This window comes from Colias eurytheme, chromosome 28 (assembly GCF_061535395.1).
Source record: "Colias eurytheme isolate Ceu_HAF_F1 chromosome 28, ilColEury1 Martin Lab GWU primary, whole genome shotgun sequence".
Lineage (NCBI taxonomy): Eukaryota > Metazoa > Arthropoda > Insecta > Lepidoptera > Pieridae > Colias > Colias eurytheme.
Genome location: NC_143007.1, coordinates 5,016,402 through 5,044,170, shown reverse-complemented (window position 1 = coordinate 5,044,170; position 27,769 = coordinate 5,016,402). Strand labels below are relative to the sequence as shown.

General features: G+C 35.0%; 1 protein-coding gene across 1 annotated transcript; it reads right to left on the bottom strand.

The window, feature by feature from the left end:
• Positions 1 to 1,237: 1,237 nt before the first annotated feature.
• LOC149896635 (luciferin 4-monooxygenase-like) lies at positions 1,238 to 27,769 on the bottom strand. Its single transcript, XM_090117479.1, has 9 exons — positions 27,593 to 27,769; positions 21,492 to 21,699; positions 16,323 to 16,659; positions 12,637 to 12,799; positions 6,337 to 6,476; positions 4,803 to 4,929; positions 3,327 to 3,548; positions 2,519 to 2,689; positions 1,238 to 1,649 (listed from the first exon to the last, which is right to left on the bottom strand). Exons 1-9 carry the CDS (start codon positions 27,707 to 27,709, stop codon positions 1,524 to 1,526), a joined length of 1,611 nt encoding a protein of 536 aa, XP_089973605.1. The 5' UTR covers positions 27,710 to 27,769; the 3' UTR covers positions 1,238 to 1,523.

The following is a 27,769-nucleotide window of genomic DNA, read 5'->3' as shown; positions in this document are numbered from 1 at the left end:
TTGGCTCTTTTATTTTCTCCTACTTACCTAGACTTATCTATACTATCTATACTTAATAAAAACAGCTGAATAGTTTCTATACTCGTATATGGTATTTGGTGCAATAAAATATCTCATGGCAATCTCAATAATAATCTCAATAGATGTCGCGCGGTGTGTTGTCCCTTAGATACATAAAACTGAAAGAATAGAATAAATTCGCTAAATAATCGATATTATATTATCTTCTTCTTATATATAAAAATGAATCGCAAAATGTGTTGGTAAGCGCATAACTCGAGAACGGCTGAACCGATTTCGATAATTCTTTTTTTTTATTATATTCCTTGAAGTAAGAGGATGGTTCTTATGTAGAGAAAACGTAAACATGTACCACGGGCGAAGCCGGGGCGGACCGCTAGTATAGGTATATAAAAATGAATCGCAAAATGTGTTGGTAAGCGCATAACTCGAGAACGGCTGAACCGATTTCGATAATTCTTTTTTTATTATATTCCTTAAAGTACGAGGATGGTTCTTATGTAGAGAAAACGTAAACATGTACCACGGGCGAAGCCGGGGAGGACCGCTAGTCTATAATAAAATCGCTCTGGCGGGTCACGTTTGCCTGAGTTGGTCAAGCGTCCGCCCCGGATCGAATTTTTCTATTCTTTATAAATTTATATTTATAATGCATCTGCAAATGAATCAATTAATCTGAATGCCATAAAACCAAAAATATCAAATTCAACATTTCATGGCCTTCGGAAGATCCATTATAATGCACTTTCGAATTACTCTGAAATTTATAAGACTCGATAGATGGCGCAATAATAAAATTTCGACATTACTGTTAATTTTCTTTTGATACGCGAAAAAAAAAATTGATAATATCAGCTACTACTGCAACTTTTTTGTGTTAAGGTTAAACACAAAAAAAAACCTTTATGGCATACTAGCTGTGCCCTGCGGTTTTACCCGCGTTGCACCGCTCCTGTTGATCTTAGCGTGATGATATCTGACACTATAGTCTATAGTCTTACTGACAGTATAGCCTACAGTCTTCCTCGATAAAATGGACTATCCTACACCGATAGAATTTTTCAAATCGGACCAGTAGTTCCTGAGATTAGCGCGTCAAACAGACTCTTCAGCTTTATAATATTAGTATAGGTGCGAAGAAATAAAATACAAACTTATAAAATTATAAATTTTATTTCAACAAAATATAAATTGTATAAAAAATACTTTAATCACAATTTCCAACCCCCTTCAATATAGGATATCACCGTACTGTTCCACCACTTAAAACTAATATAACAATAATAATATTTATTTATTAGGTACATATAAATAAACTATTGAAGTGAAACTTCTTTGAGAGTAAAATTTCAAGGTCGCGTCATGACAATACCGTCACGTCATGGAGTAAGGTGACGATTATGGTATTGAATCTTGCCAAAGAATAATAAATAATAATAAAATCGTCTTATTTGGTTCTCACAACATTAAAAGGAAAGAAGTTTCACTTCGGTACACTCTTTTTAAAGCTTGCTCTTCCCAGCACCGATCATTTTGCGTAATTCCTTCCTCAGTATCTTGCCTGTTGGATTCTTTGGTATTTCAATTATAAACCTCACACCGCCGCGAAGATGTTTTGGGTTCGATAACTGAAACACAACAGATTAAAAATTATTAGAATAATAAATTACTATTACACAAGTACTAAAAAATTGGTTGTCTGTAAAGTCGGTTTACTGACGACAGTTGAACGTGACAACGTCCGATTGTGCTTCTTTGTCGCTCGTTCCGCGCTCTCACTTGCACTTCAAGCCTATGGAACGCCTCAGAGCGAGGTAACGCCGCATGAGTCATGTTTTTTCGTGCGTGCAACCGGCTCTATTAAATTATAAGACGTTGTCACGTCAAAAACATAAATTCCCTACTAATTTTTATGGTTGCGATATCGAAAATAGTAGGATGGAGAAGTATTATATTATCTATGATTCTATGGTATCGATAAAGTACATTAGATGCACCCTTAGGATGCACGTATACATTTAAGAAAGGCGGGAAACTTCTCCTACAGGCAGCGAGGTAAAAATTAACACAATCTTCTGCTTTTCCCTACACTCACCCTTTCAGTATATAATCCTGTATTTTGATCTCGATTTTTTTTAATAAAAATTGAGGAATTTACCAGTAATTCTTTACCCTATAAAAAAACCCACAGACCAGAACCCACCACTGCTGCGTCTCTGATACCACTGTGTTATAGTAACAGCTTCTTTTTCTGCTAATATCACCCTAACTCACCAAGATAATCCAACATTTTCATCCCAGTTAAGAAAATTGGAGGAATTGAACCAGTTTCAACCCTATAAAAGGCCAAATTTCTACCCTAACTTACCCTTACAGCCTTTAACTGCCAGCCAACCAGCCTATAACTAATCATTTTTCATCTAGCTAAATTAAGAAAATTTGAGGAATTTCACCAATTATAACCCCATAAAAAGGTCCAATTTTACCCCAAACTCACCCTTTGCGCCACATAGTCCTGTATTTCCTTTTCACTAAGGCGAGCCCCAGGCTGTAGCACCACGAACGCGAGAGGCAGTTCCCCAGCATCCCGCTCGGGGAGACCCACCACTGCTGCTTCTCTGATACCGCTGTGTTTGAGCAGCACAGCTTCTATTTCTGCTGGTGGTACCTGGAATTATTTAAAAAAATTGGTTGTCTGTAAAGTCGGTTTACTGACGATAGTTGAACGTGACAACGTCCGATTGTGCTTCTTTGTCGCTCGTTCCGCGCTCTCGCTTGCACTTCAAGCCTTACATGGAACGCCTCAGAGCGAGGTAACGCTGTATGCGTCATATTTTTTCGTGCGTGCAGCCGGCTCTATCGAATTATAAGACGTTGTCACGTCAAAACATATAAATTGCTGATGTTCTGAAAAAAAACTGTTCACCAAAAATATTTGTGCTCGTGTTTCATGTAGTTACCAAATAAGTGTCAAAAATTTTTATTAATCATTGTTAAAAGCTAGGGTTTAATAAAGAACATTTTTATGAGCTGTAAATTATCTCTAAAATAATCTTAGCTAAGTAAGGCAAGCAAGTTAAATTTGTGTTATTTTATATTTTGTAAATATTAATTTTGATTGTACCTAGTACAAATAAGGCTAAATATTTCAATAATTTACTTAAATTAATTTTTTCTTCAATTTTTTTTTATTCTGTTCTTTAAGTTAGGTAGTTTTATGTTAGTAGTAAGTTTTAAGTTATTATCTATGAAAAAACTGTTATACCAATAAATATATTCATTCATTTATTCAATACTTCACTAACCTGATACCCCTTATATTTGATTAGTTCCTTCAGCCTGTCCACAATATAGAAATACCCCTCATCATCATAATACCCCAGATCACCAGTCCTGAAGAACCCTTCATCATCGAAGTCATCACTTCTATCTTTGTTCACATAACCTTTCATCACCACTAGGCCCTTGGCGCAGATTTCACCCTCTTGGTTTGGACCTAGCACCTCTTTTGTTTCGGGATTCACTACCTAGATAGATAATAAAATTTAACTGTGTATATTTTGACAAAATTTCAAAAATTTTAGCTACTTTTTTAATCAAAATCAGATCAAAATTACGGCCTATGTAAAAAATAAAATTTTGTTTGAACTGTGTGTCTTATCATTTGTGAAAGGTGTATCTTAACATTTGACAAAATTGAGAATTTTTAGCTACTTTTTTTAATCAAAACTAGATGAAGAATAAGGGTTATTTTTTGCTTTTTCAAAATATTGAGGTTTTCTAATTCAAATTGTTTTTCAAATTCAAATTCAAATATGTATATAATATTTGCTTGTATATGGTTCATAAGGGTGTTACACAAAATTTTTTTTTATCGCATACCTATACTGCCATTTTAAATGGCGTGCCAAAATTTACAAATTAAAACAGTCAAATTATAAAATACATTATTAGACAATTACAAAATTATACACAAAATAAATTAATAAACAATTACAAAAATTACAATTAAATTAAATTAAGATTCATATATTCATGTCACGATCATTTAAATATTCCTTAACACTATAATAATTTTTATCTTGTAGCAGTCTATACAGTTTATTTTTGAAAAAATTCAGTGTCAATTTTTTTATTGTTATTGGTAAGTGGTTGTAAATAGTTATGGCCATGCAATACGCTAGTGACTAGCGGCTAGTCTATCTAGGTATGTGCGTTTTAAAATGATCTTATCATCAAATACGGAAGAATAAATGTTTTCCTTTCAATGTGATTTAAAATCACATTTTAATTTGAAATAGCAAAGCAACAATGTGAAAAATATTTTTGTTTTCCCTGTTGTAAATTAAAAATGTAGCCTGTGATTCACCAGTCTTTAAATATGATTTCAATAGAATTTTTTTATGCAGGTATATGATAAACATTATCATATAGAATTTAATTTTTTTCCTGAGAAAAAATTCAATTATTTCTTTTCTAGCGATTTAATCAAATAAATAACTCTTGTTTTTGTACAATATTATTTATTTCTTAAATTAAATGTCTTATATCTATCTATGTATAATTAAACTTTCTTGTGTATATGCATTTATATACGTATATGTATGTATTTATGCACTTTCTACCTTTTTATGATTTTTTTTCCTGTATCCCAAGGTTGCCTGGAAGAAATCGCTTTTAAGCGATAAGGCCGCTATTTTTGTGTACATTGTACAATAAAGTGTTTTTCTATGCAAATAATTAAAAGAAAGCTAGTTTTTAATTTCCAAAAAATAACTTACTTTTAGTACAACATCGTCTACTACACAACCAACGCTGCCCATTTTATCAAAGTTTATATTAAATGTTAAAGCAAGAGTCGATTCAGTCAGACCATAGCCTTGTCGAATAGCTGCTACGTTTGGAAACCTGAAATACAAAAAAAACAATAAAAAATTAATTATTTATTCTTCCCGCTATTGAATGGTCGTACTTAATGCATAGAAAGAAAACTATTAATAAATATTAATATTTTTTCGATTTTGAATGGTTGTAATTACTAATTAGTGATGTAACGATACATGATTTTGCCGATACGATACCGATACCGATATTTGTAGTAAAAAATCGGCGATACCGATATCGATATCAATGGCTTGGTAGAAAAATAAATAATTTGGAAAATCCAAAAGTGCACGCCTCATAATTTTTTTTTAATAAATATTTATTAATTATTATTTTTGTTTATTTAATAACAATTAAACCACATCGAATCAGACCCTGAAAAATGAAAGGGTTCTATTCCTGAGCATACTCAAGCGTAAGAGAAAAAAAAAGACTCGATTAGTAAAGTATTTCGGTCGCTATCGTGTTAACAAGAAAAAGGATCCGCACATACAGACACACGGACGTCCAAGACAGAACTTTTTTAAACTGTTTTTTAACTAGTTTAAATAACAAAAATGACATCAAAAATATCATGAACGTTAAAAATAGTGTTTTTTCTTAATATGTGTGTGTATGTATTATCTTACAAGTGCAATGTATGATACATAAAGACATTTTAAGTTTGAAAAATCAGATGTTTTGCGCGAAGTGACAGTAGTACCCACCTCAACGCTTCGCTTATGAGGCGTGCAATAGTGAATTATGCATAAAAGTTACCAACATTTAACAGACACTCAACTGTAAATCATATTCTTTTAAATAAAAATGCCAAATCAAAAAACAAGAACAACATTTATTTTGGTATTATTATTTTACAAAGTCAATTAAACTTTAAGTAATACTTGTATACGTAGTATATTATTATTAGTCTGTGGTAATACACATACAATCAATCAAAGTTTACTATTGGTAGAGTTTTTTCAGAAAACAAAGTGCCCGCGCGCGGGCGACCTCCCGCATCATTCATTGCATAATATATCATCTCTACATAATATTATATCATAATATGCAAAAGTAGGATAGGAAGTAGGAAGTAGGAAGTAGGATAGGATAGGATTAATATAAATTAATGAACAAGTGATAACTGCGTTAAAAACAACCGACTTCAAACTTGCACTTGCAACATTTACAAATACAGACAAAAATGCTCATAAAATAAAAACTACTAGGCCTATCCGAATAAAATTTTAATGGGACCAATTCGACACCATCCCGCATCGAACAAAAAAAGAATCACGTAAATCGGTTCAGAAACCTCGAAGTAATCGGTGTACATACATTAAAAAAAAAAAACATACCGGCCGAATTGATAACCTCCTCCTTTTTTTTGAAGTCGGTTAAAAAAGTAGGATTTAACTAGTATTTAAAAATAAAATACATTAAACTCACATTTTCTTAAACGCAATAGCGGTTTCTTCATACAACGGGGCGGCTCCAGAATATACTTCTGTGACAGAACTTGTGTCATATTTCCCTTCAGCTTTGGCTAATGCTGTTAACATAGCGGGCACCACTGTTAGGTGGGTTATCTGAAACAAACATACAAACATATAATGCTACTAATATTATAAATGCAAAAGTTTTAATGTTTGTTTTTAGAAGTAAAACTTCTTTAGGCATTTTGAGAGTAAAATATCAAGATCGCGTCATGGCAATACCGTCACGTCAAGGATTAAGGCGACGATTTTGGTATCATTTAATCTTACCAAAGAAGTTTCACTTCTGACAAGTGTGCTCGGCACACACGCTCTTTTTTGTTACTCCTTTCACACAAAAACTGCTGAACCGATGTTCATGATATTTGGTACACTCATAGAGGGTAGCTTGGATTAAAATATGGAATAGTTTTTATACCGAATATCTAACGGAAACGGGAATTATGCATGTTTACCTTTGACTATGCGGTTTAGTTAAAAATAACTTTAAAGTACAGTTGCGCGCGAGCGACGGCATAAGACGCACGTCAGTTGCCCAGTTTCGTATTTCGTGAGCGTTAGCGGCGTTTTATTTTAATTCTACCCTCATGTCAATTTTTATTTTGACTTTGGATTATGGCTAGTTTCAATCGATCTATGAGTGTTGGCTCTGAAAAATCAGAAGGGATGAATGAAGAGAAACAGAAAGAAAAGGAAGTGATAATTGACATGCCCATGGGTCCAGAAAAAAGACACAGGTCAGATAGCGAGGAAGAGATTATAAATGATGATGAGGGATTTATAGCCGTTAAAAGAAAGCCCAAAAGATTATTGCGCAGTTCGTCCGATCAAAATGATGAAACAACAAATATGAAAACAAGAGATGATGAAGCTATTGAAGGTGTTCGGGTCCGTTTATTCTCTATGGAATTGTTACCTAAACAATTTGGTTTGGCAAAGCTCTTAAGCGTGGAAAATATTGGAAATATAATATCAATTAAGTATAGAAGTCCGTATAAAGTAATAATTACATTCAAAAACAAGGAAGATGCGAGCAAACTGTTGAAGTGCAAGATATTTAATGAGAATAATTATCGGTGTCAAAATATGGATGAAGTGAATATTTCTTATGGTATTGTGAGAGATATAGATTTAGATATTGAAGAGAAGGAAATACTTCAAGAGTCCGCATGTGAATATGAGATTGTCTCAATGAGAAGGTTAAAGCGTTTGACAAGAGACGGCCAGTGGGTAGACAGTACCGTGGTCCGTCTTGGTTTTAAAAGTTCGTCCTTACCCTCGTACGTACATGTTTACGGGTGTCCGTTTAAGGTTGAACGTTACATCTTTCCTGTCACACAATGTGCAGGTTGTTGGAAATTTGGTTGCAAAGGGGAACATATGGCTCTGGACAAAAATTGTCCAGTTTTTATTAAGGAAAAGCGAATTAAAAGAATTATGAGTGAAAATAACTGCACCTACAGCAAGGGCTTATCTCTTTACCTTGAAAGCAATATTCAATCTAGGCTCGACAACAACAACGACTCATCAACTTATATAGATTCACGAGAAAATAATGATGCTAAGGTTGGCACCCCTTCTTATAGAGACATAGTCATCCAGGGTAAGAACAGGACTACAAGTGAAGTAATGGAAGATGAAGAGTTAGAAAACAACATAGATAATGAAATGACCTCAGAAATTAGTGGCATGACATCATTTCGGAAAAAAAGAAACAAACCAAAAGGGAAAATATTTACAGAAGACATAATAGAAAGGGACGAAGTACTCGAGTGTAACGATGGAAGAGAACCGGTATCAGAAGGTAAAGGAAAGAGAAAAGAGAGAACATTCACAGCATTTTTGAATAAGATAAAGCAAATAATACTGTCCAGAAAGGATTTTAATGAAAAAATTTATCTGTGCATACGGTTGGTTGTCGACGAGCTTACTTCTTTCTTGTGTGATATATTTAAGGAAGGGAATTTATTACAATTATTTTTTAACAACATAAGTAATGGCTAATAGTTATAGTTTTAAGTTAAACGTTCTTCAGTGGAATGCTCAGAGCCTGGAACCAAAATTGTTAAATTTTGAAGCGCTTCTTAACAGAGAGAAAACTCATATAGCAGTTATTAGTGAGACGTGGCTTAATTCGGAATCAGTTTTAAATCTTTTCCGAGAAGATAGGTCGGATGGTTATGGAGGCGTTGCAATCATTTGCCACAAGTCGCTGAAAGCTTCAAGATCTTCTATTCAACTGCGTAATGCTGGCATTGAGATTGTAGGTATCAACATATTAAATTGTAAGTATTTGCAGCATGTTATTTCCATATACTGTCCATCATCTGTGCGAACGTCCCAAGTAGATTGGGATGATGTCTTTTCTCTTTTCTCTAGGAAAACTTTGATACTAGGAGATTTTAATGGTCACCATAGTAACTGGTCAAATAGGATCGATCCTCGGGGTAGCCAACTTTTTGATAGCTCTCTTGAGTTTGGCTTCATTTCACTTAACAATGGTGACCCTACAAGAGTGAAGCTTGTTAATGGTAGTATCCAGGAAACTTCACCAGATATATCCTTCTGTTCTACTGATATTGCGGTAAATGCCGAATGGAATGTGACCAATGAGAACCTTGGAAGCGATCACTTAATTGTTAGGATTTGTGCTAAATATCAGGAAAGCCTAAAATTTATAGCGAAAAGAAATTTAAAACTGGCTGATTGGACAGAATACTCAAACATAGCAGATAGGTTATTCTCACAAATTAGCAGAAATTTTAACCACGTTCAAGATATGTATGACCATTTTTTAAATATAATTAACGATATAGCAGACAAAAGTATTCCTTACAAAAAAAAGTGTATCAATTCTAACCGTATATTCGTACCTAAAGTATATTGGAATCAAGAACTCTCTAAGGTAATAGCTGAACGACGTCTTGCGCTTAAATGCTTTAGAAGGAATCCCACTCCACAGAATCTGTCAAAACTTAACTTAAAAATAGCAGAGGGTCAACGGTTAATAAGGCAAGCTAAATCTCAAAGCTTTCGTAGTTTCTGTAGTAGTATAGACGAAAATACAAGTCTCTCAGACATGTGGCGTAAAATGAGGTGGATTAAAGGTTTTAGTCAAGCGAAATCTTATGCCTCCGACAAAGCCAAAGAAGAATTATTGTCCACTTTAACACCTGACTTCGTATCTGAACCTCCACCTACTTTTGGTACATCTAGCACCAAACTTGATGACCATTTTGCTATGCATGAGATGGTAAACTGCTTAAAAAAGCAAGATACTTCTCCTGGTTTGGATGGTATTTATTATAGTATGATATATAATCTTCCAGAAAGCGGTAAACGTTTCTTACTAAATCTTTATAATTTAATTTATACCTATGGCTGTGTTCCTGCTCAATGGAGAAATATAAATATATTGCCCATTCCAAAAAATAGTTCCAACGGACATTCAAAACTTCGTCCGATTGCCCTTATGTCATGTTTGTGTAAGACCTTTCATTTAATGTTATGTAGACGACTCGAATGGTATGTCGAACATCACAACATATTATCTCGTAATACAGTCGGATTTAGGAGAGGTCAATCTAGCTTGGATTGTCTAGTGCGCCTTGTCTCAAGCATTCAAATAGGCTTTACCTACAATACTCCAACACTTGCATGTTTCTTAGACATTGAAGGTGCTTATAACAATGTACTGGTTTCTAGAGTAATTAGTATTTTGGATGAACTAAAGGTGGGCATAAGGTTATGCACATATTTATGGGAGTTTTTGCGGTTAAGACACCTTCAAATCCAGTGTGATGATGAGGATAAATTTTTGATACGGTCGACAAATAAAGGTATTCCTCAAGGTGACCCTTTATCGCCTTTATTATTTAATATTGTAACTACTAGTGTTTGTCAGCATATCAATCAAGTATTTATATGTCAATACGCTGATGATTTCGTAATTTTTGAAAAGCAAAGGAAACTTGAAGTTAGTGTTTTAAACATGCAAGAAGCACTTAATAGTTTTGTTAGATTGGTGGAACAACTGGGTTTGGAATTATCTGGTACAAAGTCTAGGTACTGTGTGTTTAGTAAAGCCCGTAGAATGCAACAGGTCCAAATTTATATTAATAATTCTTTATTAAGCCCCGTTGATTGTTTTAAATACTTAGGTTTTTGGTTAGACAGATCTCTTAGGTGGGGAAAACACATAAATGAGTGTTGTGCAAAAGCTTTGAAGTTTTTGAATTGTTTCAAAATATTAGCTGGGTCCAATTGGGGTCTACATCCCATTCACCTACGTAGGATTTATTTTGCGATTATAAGAAGCCGTTTAGATTATGGCAGCTACATATACGATAATGCAGCCAATTGTCACCTATCTAAGATTGATAGACTGCAAAACCAGGCACTGAGAATTATTGGTGGCTTTTTAAAGACCACTCCTATTCATGTTATGGAATGCGAGCTGAGCATTCCACCGATGAGTGTAAGAAGATTGTATTTAGCTTATAAGTTCTGTTTAAAAACACACTCTTGGAATAGCAATATTAATAATGCACTATTAAGTGAACTGTATAATCTATGTGATAGAAGCTATTGGAATCATAAAAAGAAACCATTGCTTGCAACCTGCTATAAGGATACTCGTGAAGACCCGGTCTCAACATCTGATTTACTCCATACGTTTACTCTAGACACATGGGTGTCCAATATTAATTTACAAAATAACATTTTTACTAACTTAGATTGTATAAATGGTCCAAAGTCTCAATATCTTGATCAACAGATAAAACTAGATATTTTGAATGAACTCCACAATAAATTCATCGGTTACAATTGTATTTATTCTGATGGATCTAAAACTGTAAATGGCCTTGGTTTTGCTTTTTGGGACCCCAATAGAAAATACTCCTATAAATATAAAATTAATAATAGTTACATTTCCATAATGTCAGCGGAATTACTTGCAGTGTCTAAGGCTTTAATCTATGCCGCTGATATAAATGCCCAAAGAATAGTTATTCTCACAGACAGTCAAAGTGCCCTTCATCATCTTAAACGTTGTGTGTCCGGTAAGAGAGGTTTCCCGATAGCATACAAAATAATAGAACAAATTAATAATTTTAATAACTCCAATGTTACTTTGGCACTGCAATGGATTCCTTCCCATATCGGTCTGAGTGGTAACGAAGAGGTTGACAGGCTAGCAAAAACGGCTATTTTAGATGGAGAAGAAATCGATTACTTACCAAATTATTCGGAAGTTCTAACAAAATTCAAATTTAAGTGTTTAAATAGGTTCAAAGAGTATTTTAATGAAAGGTCAAGACTAAAGGGCATTTGGTACAAGAGCATACAATGTGAGCCTCTTCACATACCATGGTTTTATAGCAATAAGTTTAATAGATGCGAAACTGTAACCGCTTTTCGACTTCGTTCCGGACACGTACCGTGCGGAAGTTTTGCTTATCTCTTGAAAAAAGCTGACTCGCCCAACTGCGAATTTTGTCATAAATATGACGATATCCAACACTTCCTCATGGAGTGTGTCCGGAATGATGTTAAAAGAAAAGACTTATTGACAAATTTTAAAATAAATGTTTTGAATGTCGGTGCATATCATAGCATCCTAGCTGCACCACACTCTGATGCAGCTAGAATGCTATTCAAATTTAAATTTAAAATATAGTTAAGATAGTTTCTGAAGTGTTAAATATTTGTATATAAGGTACGATGGGATTGGCATCGTCCTTTAGGACTAAAATCCCTTAATAAAATAGATTAAAAAAAAAAAAAAAAAAAAAACTTTAAAGTAAGTTTAAACTCAAGAAATTATTGTATTGTCACCGATCCTTGATATTGGTATAAGTTTGAAATAAATCTGTCCGTTTAAAGTCAAAATCGAGTCTAAAGAAGTAAGTTATGTACATACAAATATGTCGATTACATACAAACATACAGGTGAAGCTAACAACAGCGTGTTTATTAGTTAAAATATAACTACAATGAATTACCTGATGTTTTTCAATATACGATTGTGAGTCGAATTGTTTATAGTACAATGTTTATAAAGAGCGTGTGCCAAAAACACGTGTCAGAAGTGAAACTTCTATGGCAAGATTCAAAGATACCAAAATCGTCGCCTTACTCATCGACGTGACGGTATTGCCTTGACGCGACCTTAAAATTTTACTCTCACCTTGAAATTTCACTTCAAAAGCGCATTTTACAATTTTTTTAAGAATTAAATGAAATGAATTACCTGATGTTTTTCAATAGTTTTAAAGTAAGTATCAACGTCAAACTTCGGTAGGTAAACTGTTAGTTTTCCTCTAAGGAATCCAGCTAGCATACTGATTAAGCCCATACTGTGGAACCAGGGGGTTATTGATAGACTCTTTTGGGGAGGCATTTCTATTGGTGGCCTGAAAATAGAAATATCTATATACTAATATTATAAAGCTGAAGAGTTTGTTTGTTTGTTTGAACGCGCTAATCTCAGGAACTACTGTTCCGATTTGAAAAATTTTTTCGGTGTTAGATAGCCCATTTATCGAGAAAGGTTATACAGGGTGTCCCAAAAAGTAGTGATGAACGGAAGCTGGGAGGTAGAGGACCTAGAGGGCTATTTTTCGTATTTTCGGAGTTATGACGTTTTTTTTTCAATTTTTCACCTATCGCCGAGTACGATGATATTTTCACTCATGGTGACGTCAATTGTTGCGCTAGATGCTTGATTTTTTTTTGTTTGCTAAGTTGAAAGATAGGCCAATTCAGTATGGTAACATTTACTATCGTTAGATCTTCGAATGGAATAAAAACAGAACTAAATGCCAAGAAAGATAAAATTACCCAGTATGTTCACCACTTCAAGGGCCCGTAAAAAAATAAAATCACATAAAAAAAACGTGCCCGGGTGACGTATCTATACTTTTAAAAAATCATTGCAAGCGTTCCGACAGCTACATGATATTTCATAGCGTTACATCTGTGCTTATGGCCTTTCACGATACTTCTGAATGAATTCATATACCTACTTGAGTTTGGACATTATAAATAAGCATATAGTTTAGTAAAATATGACCATCACGTAATATAACTCTCTGCTACGCACAACTGTAAGCCAAATGTCACTTATTGAAAATCTGTGCCTGTCGCGAGCGCAGTCGCGAGCGACAGGCACAGATTTTCACACAGAGATTTTCACACAGAGATTTTCACACAGAGATTATCACACAGAGATTTTCACACAGAGATTTTCACACAGAGATTTTCACACAGAGATTTTCACACAGAGATTTTCACACAGAGATTTTCACACAGAGATTTTCACACAGAGATTTTCACACAGAGATTTTCACACAGAGATTTTCACACAGAGATTTTCACACAGAGATTTTCACACAGAGATTTTCACACAGAGATTTTCACACAGAGATGTTCACACAGAGATTTTCACACAGAGATTTTCACACAGAGATTTTCACACAGAGATTTTCACACAGAGATTTTCACACAGAGATTTTCACACAGAGATTTTCACACAGAGATTTTCACACAGAGATTTTCACACAGAGATTTTCACACAGAGATTTTCACACAGAGATTTTCACACAGAGATTTTCACACAGAGATTTTCACACAGAGATTTTCACACAGAGATTTTCATAGAGATTTTCACACAGAGATTTTCACACAGAGATTTAAACAGATTTTCACACAGAAATTTTCACACAGAGATTTTCACACAGAGATTTTCTCACAGAGATTTTCACATAGACATTTTCACAGAGATTTTCACACAGAGATTTTCACACCGAGATTTAAACAGATTTTCACACCGAGATTTTCACACAGAGATTTTCACACAGATTTTCACACAGAGATTTTCACACAGAGATTTTCACACCGAGATTTAAACAGATTTTCACACATAGATTTTCACACAGAGATTTTCACTCAGAGATTTTCACACAGAGATTTACACATAGATTTTCACACAGATTTTCACTCATATTTTCACACGGAGATTGTCACACGGAGATTGTCACACGGAGATTTTCACACGGAGATTTTCCCACGGACATCGTCACATGGAGATTTTTACATAGAGATTTTCACACAGAGATTTTCACACAGAGATTTTCACACGGAGATTTTCACACGCAGATCTTCACACGGAGATATTCACACAGAGATTTTCACATAGAGATTTTCACACAGAGATTTTCACACCGAGATTTACACACAGAGATTTTCACGCGGAGATTTTCACAAGGAGATTTTCACACAAAGATTTACACATAGATTTTCACACAGATTTTCACACAGATATTTTCACACGGAGATTGTCACACGGAGATTTTCACACGCAGATCTTCACACGGAGATTTTCACATAGAGATTTTCACACAGAGATTTTCACACAGACATTTTCACACAGAGATTTTCACACGGAGATTTACACACATAGATTTTCACACAGAGATTTTCACACAGATATTTTCACACGGTGATTGTCACACGGAGATTTTCACACGGAGATCTTCACACTTAGATTTTCACATAGAGATTTTCACACAGAGATTTTCACACGGATATTATCACACAGAGATTTTCACACAGAGATTTTCACACGGAGATTTTCATGCAGGTTTGCTAAGCTGAAAGATAGGCCAATTCAGTATGGTAACATTTACTATCGTTAGATCTTCGAATGGAATAAAAAAAATAATTAAATGCCAAGAAAGATAAACTTACCCAGTGGTGAACATCACCACTTCAAGGGCCCGTAAAAAAATAAAATCACACAAAAAAAGTTTTCCGTTTGTTGAACAAAATAACCCGAAAATTCATAGTACAGCAGAAGAAACCATTAAAAATGATAAAAGGGCATTCAGACATTTAAAAGACAACTTTTTACGGTGATGTCGCACTTGCACAGAGCAACAGCAGGGTCATTTTAAAAAATTCTGGTAATTAAACACCTTGTTATTGGTTTTAATTTGTTTTTATTGATCATCATGTTAATTCAATTTTTGCACTTACCACATTTAGATTTAAATTTTTCGATTGAAGCCTTCTGAATAATAAAATAAAATTTTCAGGGTAGCTACCTGATAGATAGAGCAAGTTTTTAAAAGCCAAACGGAAAACTTTTTTTATGTGATTTTATTTTTTTACAGGCCCTTGAAGTGGTGAACATACTGGGTAATTTTATCTTTCTTGGCATTTAGTTCTGTTTTTATTCCATTCGAAGATCTAACGATAGTAAATGTTACCATACTGAATTGGCCTATCTTTCAGCTTAGCAAACAAAAAAAAATCAACCATCTAGCGCAATAATTGACGTCACCATGAGTGAAAATATCATCGTACTCGGCGATAGGTGAAAAGTTGAAAAAAACGTCATAACTCCGAAAATACGAAAAATCGCATAACATACATGGGGGTGATTCGGATAGCCCTCTAGGTCCTCTACCTCCCAGCTTCCGTTCATCACAACTTTTTGGGACACCCTGTATATCATCACGCTAAGACCAACAGGAGCGGAGCCAAGCGAGTGAAACCGCGGAGCGCAGCTAGTATACTATATCTATATATTTTTACTTTGGTATTATATGTTAAAGAATAGAAAAAAAACGATCATGAGGCGGTGGAGTCACACTATAATTAGAAAACTACTTCTTTACTGAACACAGGCTATTTTTAAGCTAATTTCGTACACAGTATACAGATACGACCAGTAGGGAAACTTCATATAACACGTTCGAAATGGCTCACGCACATGAAATTCAAATTAATGATAAAACGAATTTTTGTCTGTATGCGCTAATCTCAAAAACGGAATTATTTATGTAGACACAGGTTTACTCAGTTGTTCCAATATTTACATAAATTTGTATGTTTGTTCTATAAAATCATGATTAAAATAAAAAAATTACTTACGTACAAGCCGCAAGTACATTTTGATGTGTGATCATAACACCCTTCGGTAAACCCGTTGTGCCAGAAGAATATAAAATAAATGCCGTGTCTATCTGCCCTTTAACATCTACACACCGAAAATCGTCATAATTCACGTTTCCAATACCGGTACCGGTATTCGATACCGGTTTCGCCATACCGTTATATGATAACGTATTCGGTTGAACTTCGTCGCCGTATAGAATGATTTTTTCAAGGAATTTCAGCGATTTATAGGTTTTCGAGTGCTGTTTGTATGAAAACGGAGAAGCGAATATGATTTTCGGTTTCGCTATGTTCATTACGTGGTGGAGTTCATCTGAAATAAATAAAAAAATGTTTTTATTATTTTCATTATCTATCTAAGTAAGTAATGGTATAAGATCGAACTTTTATTTAATTTTTAATTTTGACGATTCATAGACGCATATAATAATTATGTGGAATCAATTATTTTAAACAAAAAAAGACGGGTTGCACTCCGGGAGTGCCGGCAGAAGTGAAAACTTGATTATTAACGTTCAGTATGTTTGATATTTTGGAATGGTATCCGTCTTACGCATGGAATATAAGGGCTACAAAAAAAATCCATCTTACGCTTTTTCGATCAGGTCACGTGTCCTGACGCGAGTTTAAGATTTTATACCCAACGCCGCTAAAGAAGTTTTCACTTCAAAAATTAAACCTCCTAATGCAGATAATTATGTTATTAAACAGTTGTATTTCTGCTATTTGCACCGAAGTAAGATAAAACAACATGATGAATTATGCAAGTCAGTATTACAAGACAAAAATTTAACTGTTTTTCCTTAATTATTTTACGGATTGGAAAACAACGTCTGAAAATAATAAAAGCGCTATAAGCGCATTTATTATTTTCACATAAAGAACCATTGTCAAATTGATTAATGTTTGAGTTAAAATTTGAATCCCACCAAAAACATAAATGTAAAAATTGGAGCCGAGTTCAATCGTTGACTTAATTTGCCAAAAAAAGAAATGAGATCTAAATGTGTGCCAAGTTCTGCAGACAGTCCAGAAATTTATTTACAAAGATGTATTAAGTTCTTAGGTTGACTGAAAACTCAATTGTTTTATTTTCCCTTAGAGAACAATGTTTATATCAAAATATGACTTTTTTAATTTGAATAATATAATTATTTTCACAAAGCAAACAACTAATGACCTATTGAACCCCATAATTTGATGAGGCTAGTTTTACATACCTACTGTTTATATTTTGTGAGGTTCTAAAAACTAGCCTCATCAAATTATGGGGTTCAATAGGTCATTAGTTGTTTGCTTTGTGAAAATAATTATATTATTCAAATTAAAAAAGTCATATTTTGGAATAAACATTGTTCTCTAAGGGAAAATAAAACAATTGAGTTTTCAGTCAACCTAAGAACTTAATACATCTTTGTAAATAAATTTCTGGACTGTCTGCAGAACTTGGCACACATTTAGATCTCATTTCTTTTTTTGGCAAATTAAGTCAACGATTGAACTCGGCTCCAATTTTTACATTTATGTTTTTGGTGGGATATCATTACTTTTTGTACAGAAAATTACTCTGCTTTGATTTACTTTATGAATATAATACTTTTTATATACGATTTTTTTTTATTTTTTCTTGCGGTTTCTCTGTATGGTTTGTTTAGTATTATTTTCTATATTTTCTTGTATGTTATGAATGTCAGCGCACATTGCCCCGTCATTATCTGCAATTTTTTAAACTCGTTTTCTGTTTAAAAGATTACATGATTTTCTTAACATCCAGCGTGAATTTGTACACACACTATTACCAAGATGCAAAGATCGTTGTAGAAGAATCGTCGCCTTACTCCATGACGTTACGGTATTGCCATGACGCGATCTTGAAATTTTACTCTAAACGCGCCTAAAGATGTTTCACTTATATTAATATTACGCAAATTAAATCATTTCGACCTTCGACGAAGCCTTCTTCCATTACACTGAAATTAAAACTAAACTAAACACTCATAAATAAACAATAAATAAATGTGAATATGTAAAATTATATAGGTATGATTTTTAACTGTATGAGCAATATTTTTATTACAATTTTCTTTTATTTTACGTTTAATAACAGTTTTGAATAAAGAAATCATGCAATCGAAGTAATCCGCCCTAGCGATACTAGCGCGAGTGAGTGTGATGTCAGAGGCGCATCGAATCTACAGATGTTTCGTGCTAAAATATGTAAACTTCAATAATCTATATCTCAGTCATTTATTGATGGATTTCAAAATTTTTTTCGGCCACTGATTAGTTTTGATCTTTTTTTTAAGACTAGTAAGGTGAATATAATATTTTCTATTTTTATAAACTTTTCCATTTTTCCATACAAACAAAATTAATGTCATTGAAAAAAAAATTAAATACAGATAAATTCAGTATTTTATGATTTTTTCCTTTGTACACTCACTATTACCTAGTTGATTACAAAATTTGAACTTTCTAGGTCATCTGGAAGTGGGTTAGGTTTTGTATATATCTATAAGTCAGTCAGTCTTAAAAATTGCGATTTTTGGATATTAATATCTACGCAACTGTTTAATCTGTATTTATGAAATTTAAGGTTCTTGTTTATCTTGGGGTCTTCTTTATATGTACCAAATTTGGTTTGTTTAAGTTAAATAGTTTTCGAGTTATAAGGGGGTGAAAAGTGGCTCAAAATGGTTCGTGTAAATATACACACGGCTGCTGCTCGCCAGTTCTCTTCGCTTGAACTCGGCTTGACACGCTGCCGCGTGTCTAGATCTATAATTAATTGTTCAAAGTGTATTCGACAAAGTTTGCTTTTTCACAATGTAAAAGGAAAAAAATTAGACTCACATTTTTGTTTATTTAAGCCAAGCGATAATATGTTTATAATGCTTATAAATAGTATTGATAATTCAATATCTCATAGATTAGCATTATTACATTACATGTAAAATAAGGTTGGGTCGCCTAAGATCGGACGCATATGCCGAAAATTTTATACGTTCTGTATTTTTTATTTTATTTCTCATGATTCGATGTCGTTTTTCTGTTGCGGTCAACTGTAAATTGATGACAAAGAAATATTGTTTAACCCCTAATTTTTTGGTTTGCGTAGATGCTATCTATCTAAGCAAATTTAGAGCCTAAAAAGCAGACTTTTTTCGACTTACCATAGTGAAGAAAATAACAGTTCGGCCGAAGATCGGACTATGTAGTATCTTCACTTCTATGCGTTTAATAATAATGTTAACATTAGGAAAACATCCGGACTTACGTCCATACATTGAGCATCAATGATTGAGTCAGGAAATTCCTCAAAAAATTTGACAAAGAAGTTTTTTTTTTTATTGCGTTTTTTAGTCCGGTCTTCCCTCCTCATCCTAATTAAGTTTCTCAAACTTTTATCCTCCGTGTTCTAGGACTAAATAATGAAAATGTACCTAAGGTCTGATAGTCATAGCGTCATTGGATAGTTAAATATATTAAAAGTTAATAATTATTGCGCATTATTGCATAAGGCGCAGTCAAGAGCTAAACTTCGGTCCGATCTTCGGCATTGGGAGGGAAGATCGGATCTTGGGTTGTGAACGTCCTAGGCGTAATCAAAGTATACAGATGGAAAGAGGATTCGCTAATTCTGCCCCAAAATAATTAATTACATTATTTCAATGAAAGTAGGTACTCTCCACAATGATCCATCAAAATTTTGTAGGTAAGATCGGATCGACGATTTTCGCCACAAAATACACCTTTTCTGCTGAATCACCTGTGTACACGTCCCGTCTGGTCGCTGGCCGGCCGCAGAGTGAAGAGAGGGGCAGAACAAAATGGCGGATCTAGTAGTGTTGGTAGCAGTAGAGAATATTGCCTAGTTTGCGAGTTATTCCATGCATCCGATCTTATGTCACATCCGATCTTAGGCGACCCAACCTTAATAATACCTGACGATGCAAAAAAAAACATATTTCTAGTTCTAATTTCAAAAATAGGCGCCGAATTTTATGTTTTTGTTTGTTTTTTCAAAACTACAGTGTTGCCAGTTGCTATGCGATTTGAAATTGATGACAAAGCTTCTTTTTTTATTTGCTTTTAATTTTTTTTTTTTTATAATTTAGGTCAATGCTCTCCATTGTCATTGTTGTCATTGTTGACTGCGAACTCCAGTTGCTAATCAGTCATAGCCCATAGGGCTGCCAACCATAATATATATCTCATATTATAATAACTACATATTAATAAGTGTGTTAGTAGTAAGAAAGGATTCTGGGAAGAAATTCCTTCAGCGATAGGGTGGCCAATTTGTACTGTGAAGATTAATTATTTGTGTACTGCCCATGTACTGTCATATATTTCTGGGTATGGGTGATTTGGTTGGTGTGTTTGTCTGTGTATGGGTGATAAATTATTTATTTTATATCTATGATGTTTATGGCTGATTGAAATAAAAATTTCATATAACTTAAAACAAACACTATAATAAATGTTAAAAATGTATTCATTATGTAATATTTTTATATTATTGCCAACCCTATACAGTTATGACTATTGATATAAATATATGTATAAGTGCTGATGTTATCGCTGTATGTAAACAATGATTATTTGTTGATTAAATTAATTAAATAATTTATTATTATGCACTCGGTACCGTTTTTTCACTAATAAATAAAATAGGTATTTCCAAAAAATACTGTCCGAAAAACCATATCGTAACTTTTTCAGTTATGTACTTACCTACACAAATTAGGTTACTTAAAAACATTTGAATGCTTTGTAAAATCTATACCTATTCATTTTTTTATCATTATTTAAAATACGAATTTATTTGAATGCTGTAATCTCAGTAACGACTGCATTGATTTCAAAAAAAAATTTAAGCTATTGCATAGCTTCTATCGCGGGTCTTGAGCGCGGGGACCAAAATCCAAATCCAGAAATTTAGTAACGAAAAACCTCACGCTCCCCACTCCGACAGGCGCGGAGGTGTGGCTTGAAGGCATAGCATGCAATGGCTTTACCGCGGCAGTCCCCGAGTGCCACACGTCTTTTTTTTTTCACCGTCCGTACGTGATCTTTGATGTGCTATAGGATATATATTATTTACCACGGGCGAAGCCAGGGACAACCGCTAGTAATACATACCTTTACTATAGCTCAAATTGATCGTAGTAGCTACTGCGCCTGCGCACAATATACCAATCACAGTACTCCAAAATTCTCTACGATTTTCCGAACTGACAGCGATCACGTCTCCCTGTCTAACACCTAGACGGGTGAGAGAGACGGCTATATTCATGACCTCTTGCGCTATTTCACCATAGCGAACCTCCTCATTGGTTATACCGTTGATCTGGAAATATATATTTGAATTTATTAATATCAACATCTACAACAGTATTCTAATCATCAACAGTTTTATTATTAACTAGCGGTCCGCCCCGGCTTCGCCCGTGGTACATATTTACGTTTTCTCTACATAAAAACCATCCTCGTACTTCAAGGAATATAATAAAAAAAGAATTATCGAAATCGGTTCAGCCGTTCTCGAGTTATGCGCTTACCAACACATTTTGCGATTCATTTTTATATATAAGACTAGCGGTCCGCCCCGGCTTCGCCCGTGGTACATGTTTACGTTTTCTCTACATAAGAACCATCCTCGTACTTCAAGGAATATAATAAAAAAAGAATTATCGAAATCGGTTCAGCCGTTCTCGAGTTATGCGCTTACCAACTCATTTTGCGATTCATTTTCACTACATAGTATAAAACAAAGTCGCTTTCCCTGTCCCTATGTCCCTATGTCCCTATGTCCCTTTGTACGCTTAAATCTTTGAAACTACGCAACGGATTTTGATGCGGTTTTTTTTAATAGATAGAGTGATTCAAGAGGAAGGTTTGTATGTATAATAAGATCCATTAAGTAGTGGAAAAGTACTGTTATTTTTGAGGTTTCTAATGTGATGTCGTAAAAAATTACATTTATTCCGCTTACATTGCAAACGCAGGCTGAACCCTACGAGTTTTATCAAAATAATGTACTAAGTATTATACACATTGAAAAGGTCTACAGAAAAGTCCGCGATGGTATATGTCTATCTCTTATGGATAACCCACAATAACTTTTTTTTGTCATTTACTTTTTACGACAAATAATGGCTAATTTTCGTAGCGATTTTAACCAATACAGCATTAATCCTTAACCAATTAAATACCATGGATACATTGTTCATTTAATATAGATCTATATGGCCCTTTACACCGTATGATTGAAGTGAATATTTTCGAAGATATTACAGATTTAAAAATTGCGGGACGTAGCGTTTGCGGCCGCCCGGCTATGTATTTTATACCCGTGCGATGCCGGAGCGGGCCGCTATATTTTTATACCTATACAACGTTCACAATTTTTCTGTAGTGTATTTTAGTATCAGCATTGCACCCGTGCGAAGCCGGGGCGGGTCGCTAGTTATATATAAGAAGAAGACAACATTAATAGCATCAAAAACAACATTATAGTTAACATTATTCAATATTCAGTTCAGTTCAGTAATCAATCGTCGTCGTCGTCGTAATCAAACGTCAATCTCATACATTCATAATCTATTCTATTGAACTTTACGCTAATAGAAAGCCACTTGTCTAGGGGGGCAGGACAGAACTTGCACCGCCAGCAAAAATATCAATTGTGGCATCAGAGGCCAGCACACGATTCAACAGATGAAGGGCCGAGTGTGTCGGAGCGGTGCCGGCCGCCGGCGTCCGCACACAGGCCGGCCGCGGCGGCGCAGCGACAGTCGACACGCCGGCAGGCGGCGCCCACAACCCCTATACATATATAAAACTCAAAGGTGACTGATATAGTGATCTATCAACGCACAGCCCAAACAACTGGACGTATCGGGCTGAAATTTGGCATGCAGGTTAGGACGTAGGCATCCGCTAAGAAAGGATTTCCCGAAATTTTTGCGGGAACGGGGAAAAACGGGGATGCACGTACAAAGTCGTGGGCGGAAGATAGTTAGTTATAAGATACAACGAACATACCTATTGAAAATTTACAATTTTTATTTATGATACAAATTATAAAAATAATATTACATAGGTCTATTGCATTCTGATAAACTATAAGTCTTTTTATCAGAGTCACGCAAAGACAAGTGCAAAAGATAATCCATGTACAATTTATTGTTGAACATTTCTAGTACCTATTGTATGTAATAAATAATAACAATTTAATCGTCTTACCCGACTGTGCTAAGGAGGGTTATGTTTTCTTCATTAACCTATATTATAACGTGAAACATTCGTATAAAAGTACGATGTATGGATGTTACTCTTTCACGCAAAATAGGATTTTGAATCTTTAGGAAATTTGGTAAAGTAGGTAGGGTATTATATATATAATACTAGCTTTCCGCCCGCGGCTTCACCCGCGTTTTCAAAGAAAAACCCTCATGTTTCCGTTCCCGTGGGATTTCCGAGATAAAACCTATCCTATGTCCCGGGGTAAAAAGTAGCCTATGTCCTTTCTCGGGTATCAAAATATCTACCAAACCTACCAAATACTTACCAAATTTCATGCAAATTGGTTCAGTAGTTAAGGCGTGATTGAGTAACAGACAGACAGACAGAGTTACTTTCGCATTTATAATATTAGTACCTATAGCTATAGTATGGATTATCAGCGGTACACATATAAGCACACATATATACACATAGAAGCCGTGGATTTCAGTTAGACGTTTTTCTTACACTTACTATGAATACGTATCTACAATAGATATTGAAGCCATAAATATAGATTTCAGAATTTTTGTCTGTTAGTCTGTATGTGGGCTAATCTCAAAAAGTACTGCATGGATTTACTTCAAATTTACATAATTGATTTGGTACAGAGATAGCTTAAGATTCCCGGAAATCCCACGGGAACGGGAAATATGCAGCCCCCCTAGACAAGTGGCTTTCTATTAGCGTAAAGTTTAATAGAATAGATTATGAATGTATGAGATTGACGTAATCAATCGTCGTCGTCGTCGTAATCAAACGTCAATCTCATACATTCATAATCTATTCTATTGAACTTTACGCTAATAGAAAGCCACTTGTCTATGGGGGCAGGTTTTTCTTCGACTACGCGCGGTACGGGCGAAGCCACTGGCGGAAAGCTAGTAATATTATAAACATAAAACTAGGTAGGTATGTAAGTTTGGTGGAAATTACGGGAAAACCACTGAAACAATTTTAACAGTCATGTAATTTATGTACCAGAATAAAATATAAGCTAAAGAGCAACTAATGATTATTCTGTGGCTATAGGTATAAATAGGTAGGTATGTACATTACATTTAAATTATAGTTAAAACTTAAAATGGTAAAATTATGGTTTTAGGCGCCAAATTATTTTATTAATCTTCTTCTTCTTCTTCTTTTTAGCAAATGGCAACTCCCGATCCCAGTGAGGACGGATTCTGCCAATGTCAAGTTTTATTAATCTTATCGATTTTGTGTAATGTGACTGACTGTAAAATATGATTATAATGGAAGTAAGGTAGTACCTACCTACCTACCTACCTAACAGTTTTTCAAACGACCGATTTTTTTTAATATCGATTCTTAGGTACGTCAACTACCTAATACTTCATTATACAAAATGTATTTATATTTTTTGATAGTGACAACAAAAAAAATAATTAGGTAGGAAAGCAAAATAATTTTTGAAATTCGGTTTTGAACAATTCAGGGGCTCTGCTAATTAATTACTCTAAAATTCAATGTTACTAAACGAAACAGTTATGATTTTTTATTTATAATTTATGAAAGAAATGGAATAATAGAATAAGTAACTAATAGGTACCTACCTAGTACCTATATACAATATATTTTAATGATGATGTTAGGTAACTTTATCGCATTTCATGGCGATTTTTTCCTGTTACAATCAGCTGTTTCTATGCCTGATTTGTAATGATGACAAACATTAAAACAACACTATCTTTGCAAGCAGGTTCGCTTGCAATATTCAGGTAAAACCTGTGTCACTCAAAATTTTTACTTATGAACTTATCTCCGATTCCTAAACTTTAAATCCTGATCTGTTTAGCCGTTCTAAAGAAAATTAAACGATTTTCGCATTTCTATTTCTAGTTGTGACCTCGATTAAAAGCAAAATAATATAGCATGTAGTTATGTATGAATGTGTACTAATGCAGAATATAATCATAATTGAATCGAATTCGACCCTGAATGATGAAGGAAGAGTTCCACCCACCATCCCATACTGCAACAGCAAAATGGCTGACGTGAAATTCACACAACGCGCCGTACGTAGAGCTCTTCTTTCACTCGATATCAATAAATCGAATGGGCCAGACGGAATCCCTGCAATAGTTCTTAAATCTTGTGCTCCCGAATTAGCTCCAATCCTTACGCGTCTGTTTCGATGCTCTTACACTTCCAGTATAGTCCCAAGAACTTGGAAGACCGCCCTGATTCACCCTGTACCGAAAAAAGGCACTCGCTCCGACCCGAAAAACTACAGGCCGATCGCGGTTACCTCCTTATTCTCAAAAGTGATGGAATCCATCATTAATTCCCAGGTGTTGCAGTATCTAGAGGATCACCAGCTGTTAAGCGACCACCAGTACGGTTTCCGTCGAAATCGCTCGGCTGGTGATCTTTTAGTTTATCTGACCCATCGATGGGCATCTGCAATTGAGAGTAAGGGGGAAGCCATGGCAGTTAGTCTAGATGTGGCCAAAGCGTTCGATCGGGTGTGGCATAAGGGGCTCCTCTCCAAGCTGCCTTCATACGGACTACCTGAGAGATTATGCAAATGGATAGCCAGCTTTCTCAAGGCACGAAGCATTAAGGTCGTTGTCGACGGAACATGCTCAGAATCCCTGCCTGTGAACGCTGGTGTTCCACAGGGGTGCGTGCTGTCGCCGACGCTATTCCTATTGCATATCAATGATATGTTGCAAGTACGTGATATACATTGTTATGCCGATGATAGCACGGGCGACGCCGCATATACCGGTCTTGCAAATCTCTCTCAGGACCAAGTGGATGAGCATCGGAAACAACTTGTGTCAAAAATTGAGAAATCTCTTGAAGAAGTCTCAATATGGGGTCAAAACAATCTTGTCGAGTTTAACCCCTCAAAGACGCAAGTTTGCGTATTCTCTGCTAAAAAGAGGTCTTTTGAAGTGTCACCTACATTCCAGAACACTCCTCTCAAAGCCACGCCTTGTATCGGAATTCTCGGTATCGACATTGCGAGTGACGTACAATTCCGCGGTCATCTGGAAGACAAGGCTAAATTAGCCTCAAAGAAACTTGGGGTGCTCGCTAGAGCGAGACAGTACTTCACGCCAGCACATCGCCTACTACTCTACAAGGCCCAAGTTCGGCCACACATGGAGTACTGCTCGCACCTATGGGCTGGAGCACCCCAGTATCAGTTACTTCCTTTTGACCGCCTTCAGCGTCGTGCCTGCCGCATTGTCGATCTACCTGAGCTCACCGATCGGCTGGACCCTCTGGCTTTGAGGCGCGATGTTGCGTCTCTGTGCGTATTTTATCGCATATACAACGGGGAGTGTTCTGAGGAATTATTTGCCTTAATACCACCTGCACAATTCCACCACCGCACTGCCCGGCACAAGCAAAAATATCATCCACACCACCTGGATGCATGGCGCTCGACAACCGTGCGTTTCGCACGTCATTTCCTACCCCGTGCTACACTCTTGTGGAACAATTTACCACCTTCCGTGTTCCCCAACCAATACGACATGGGAACCTTCAAGCAAAGAGCCTACACCTTCCTGAAAAACCAACTTCCACCTTAAAACCGGCAATACGATCGCAGTGTTCCCAACGCTGTGATCGTCATGGGCGGCGTCTATCACCTACCACCAAGTGAGTCGCCTGCCCTATTGCTAGGGTTACTATAAAAAAAAAAAAAAAAAAAAAAATTGACTCTATCAATTTTATTACGATAATATATCCGATCAAGTATAAAATAATAGCAAACATTCTTCACACACTTTCACGTTAATATCATAATTCATAAGTTATCACGATACATAGTAATAAAGAAACAATAAAATATTATACTAAGGATTAAAATGACACAAAACAGCATCACATAATAAGTAACAAATAAATATTCAACTCACAATCACTACAAAAATATGCACTTTGATCTAAATAAAAACATAAATAAAACACAAACATACCAAAGCGATTTCATTTTCAAATTCAACCAATTTCTTCAGGACGAATTCGCCAAAATGCAATGTACTAAAGAGACTACGATTGCTCGCTCCGTACATGTATTTTGGATTTTTTAACATTTTTACACGATTTTTTTCACTTTAAAATCAATAACATGTCACGCAGACAAGCTCCAAACA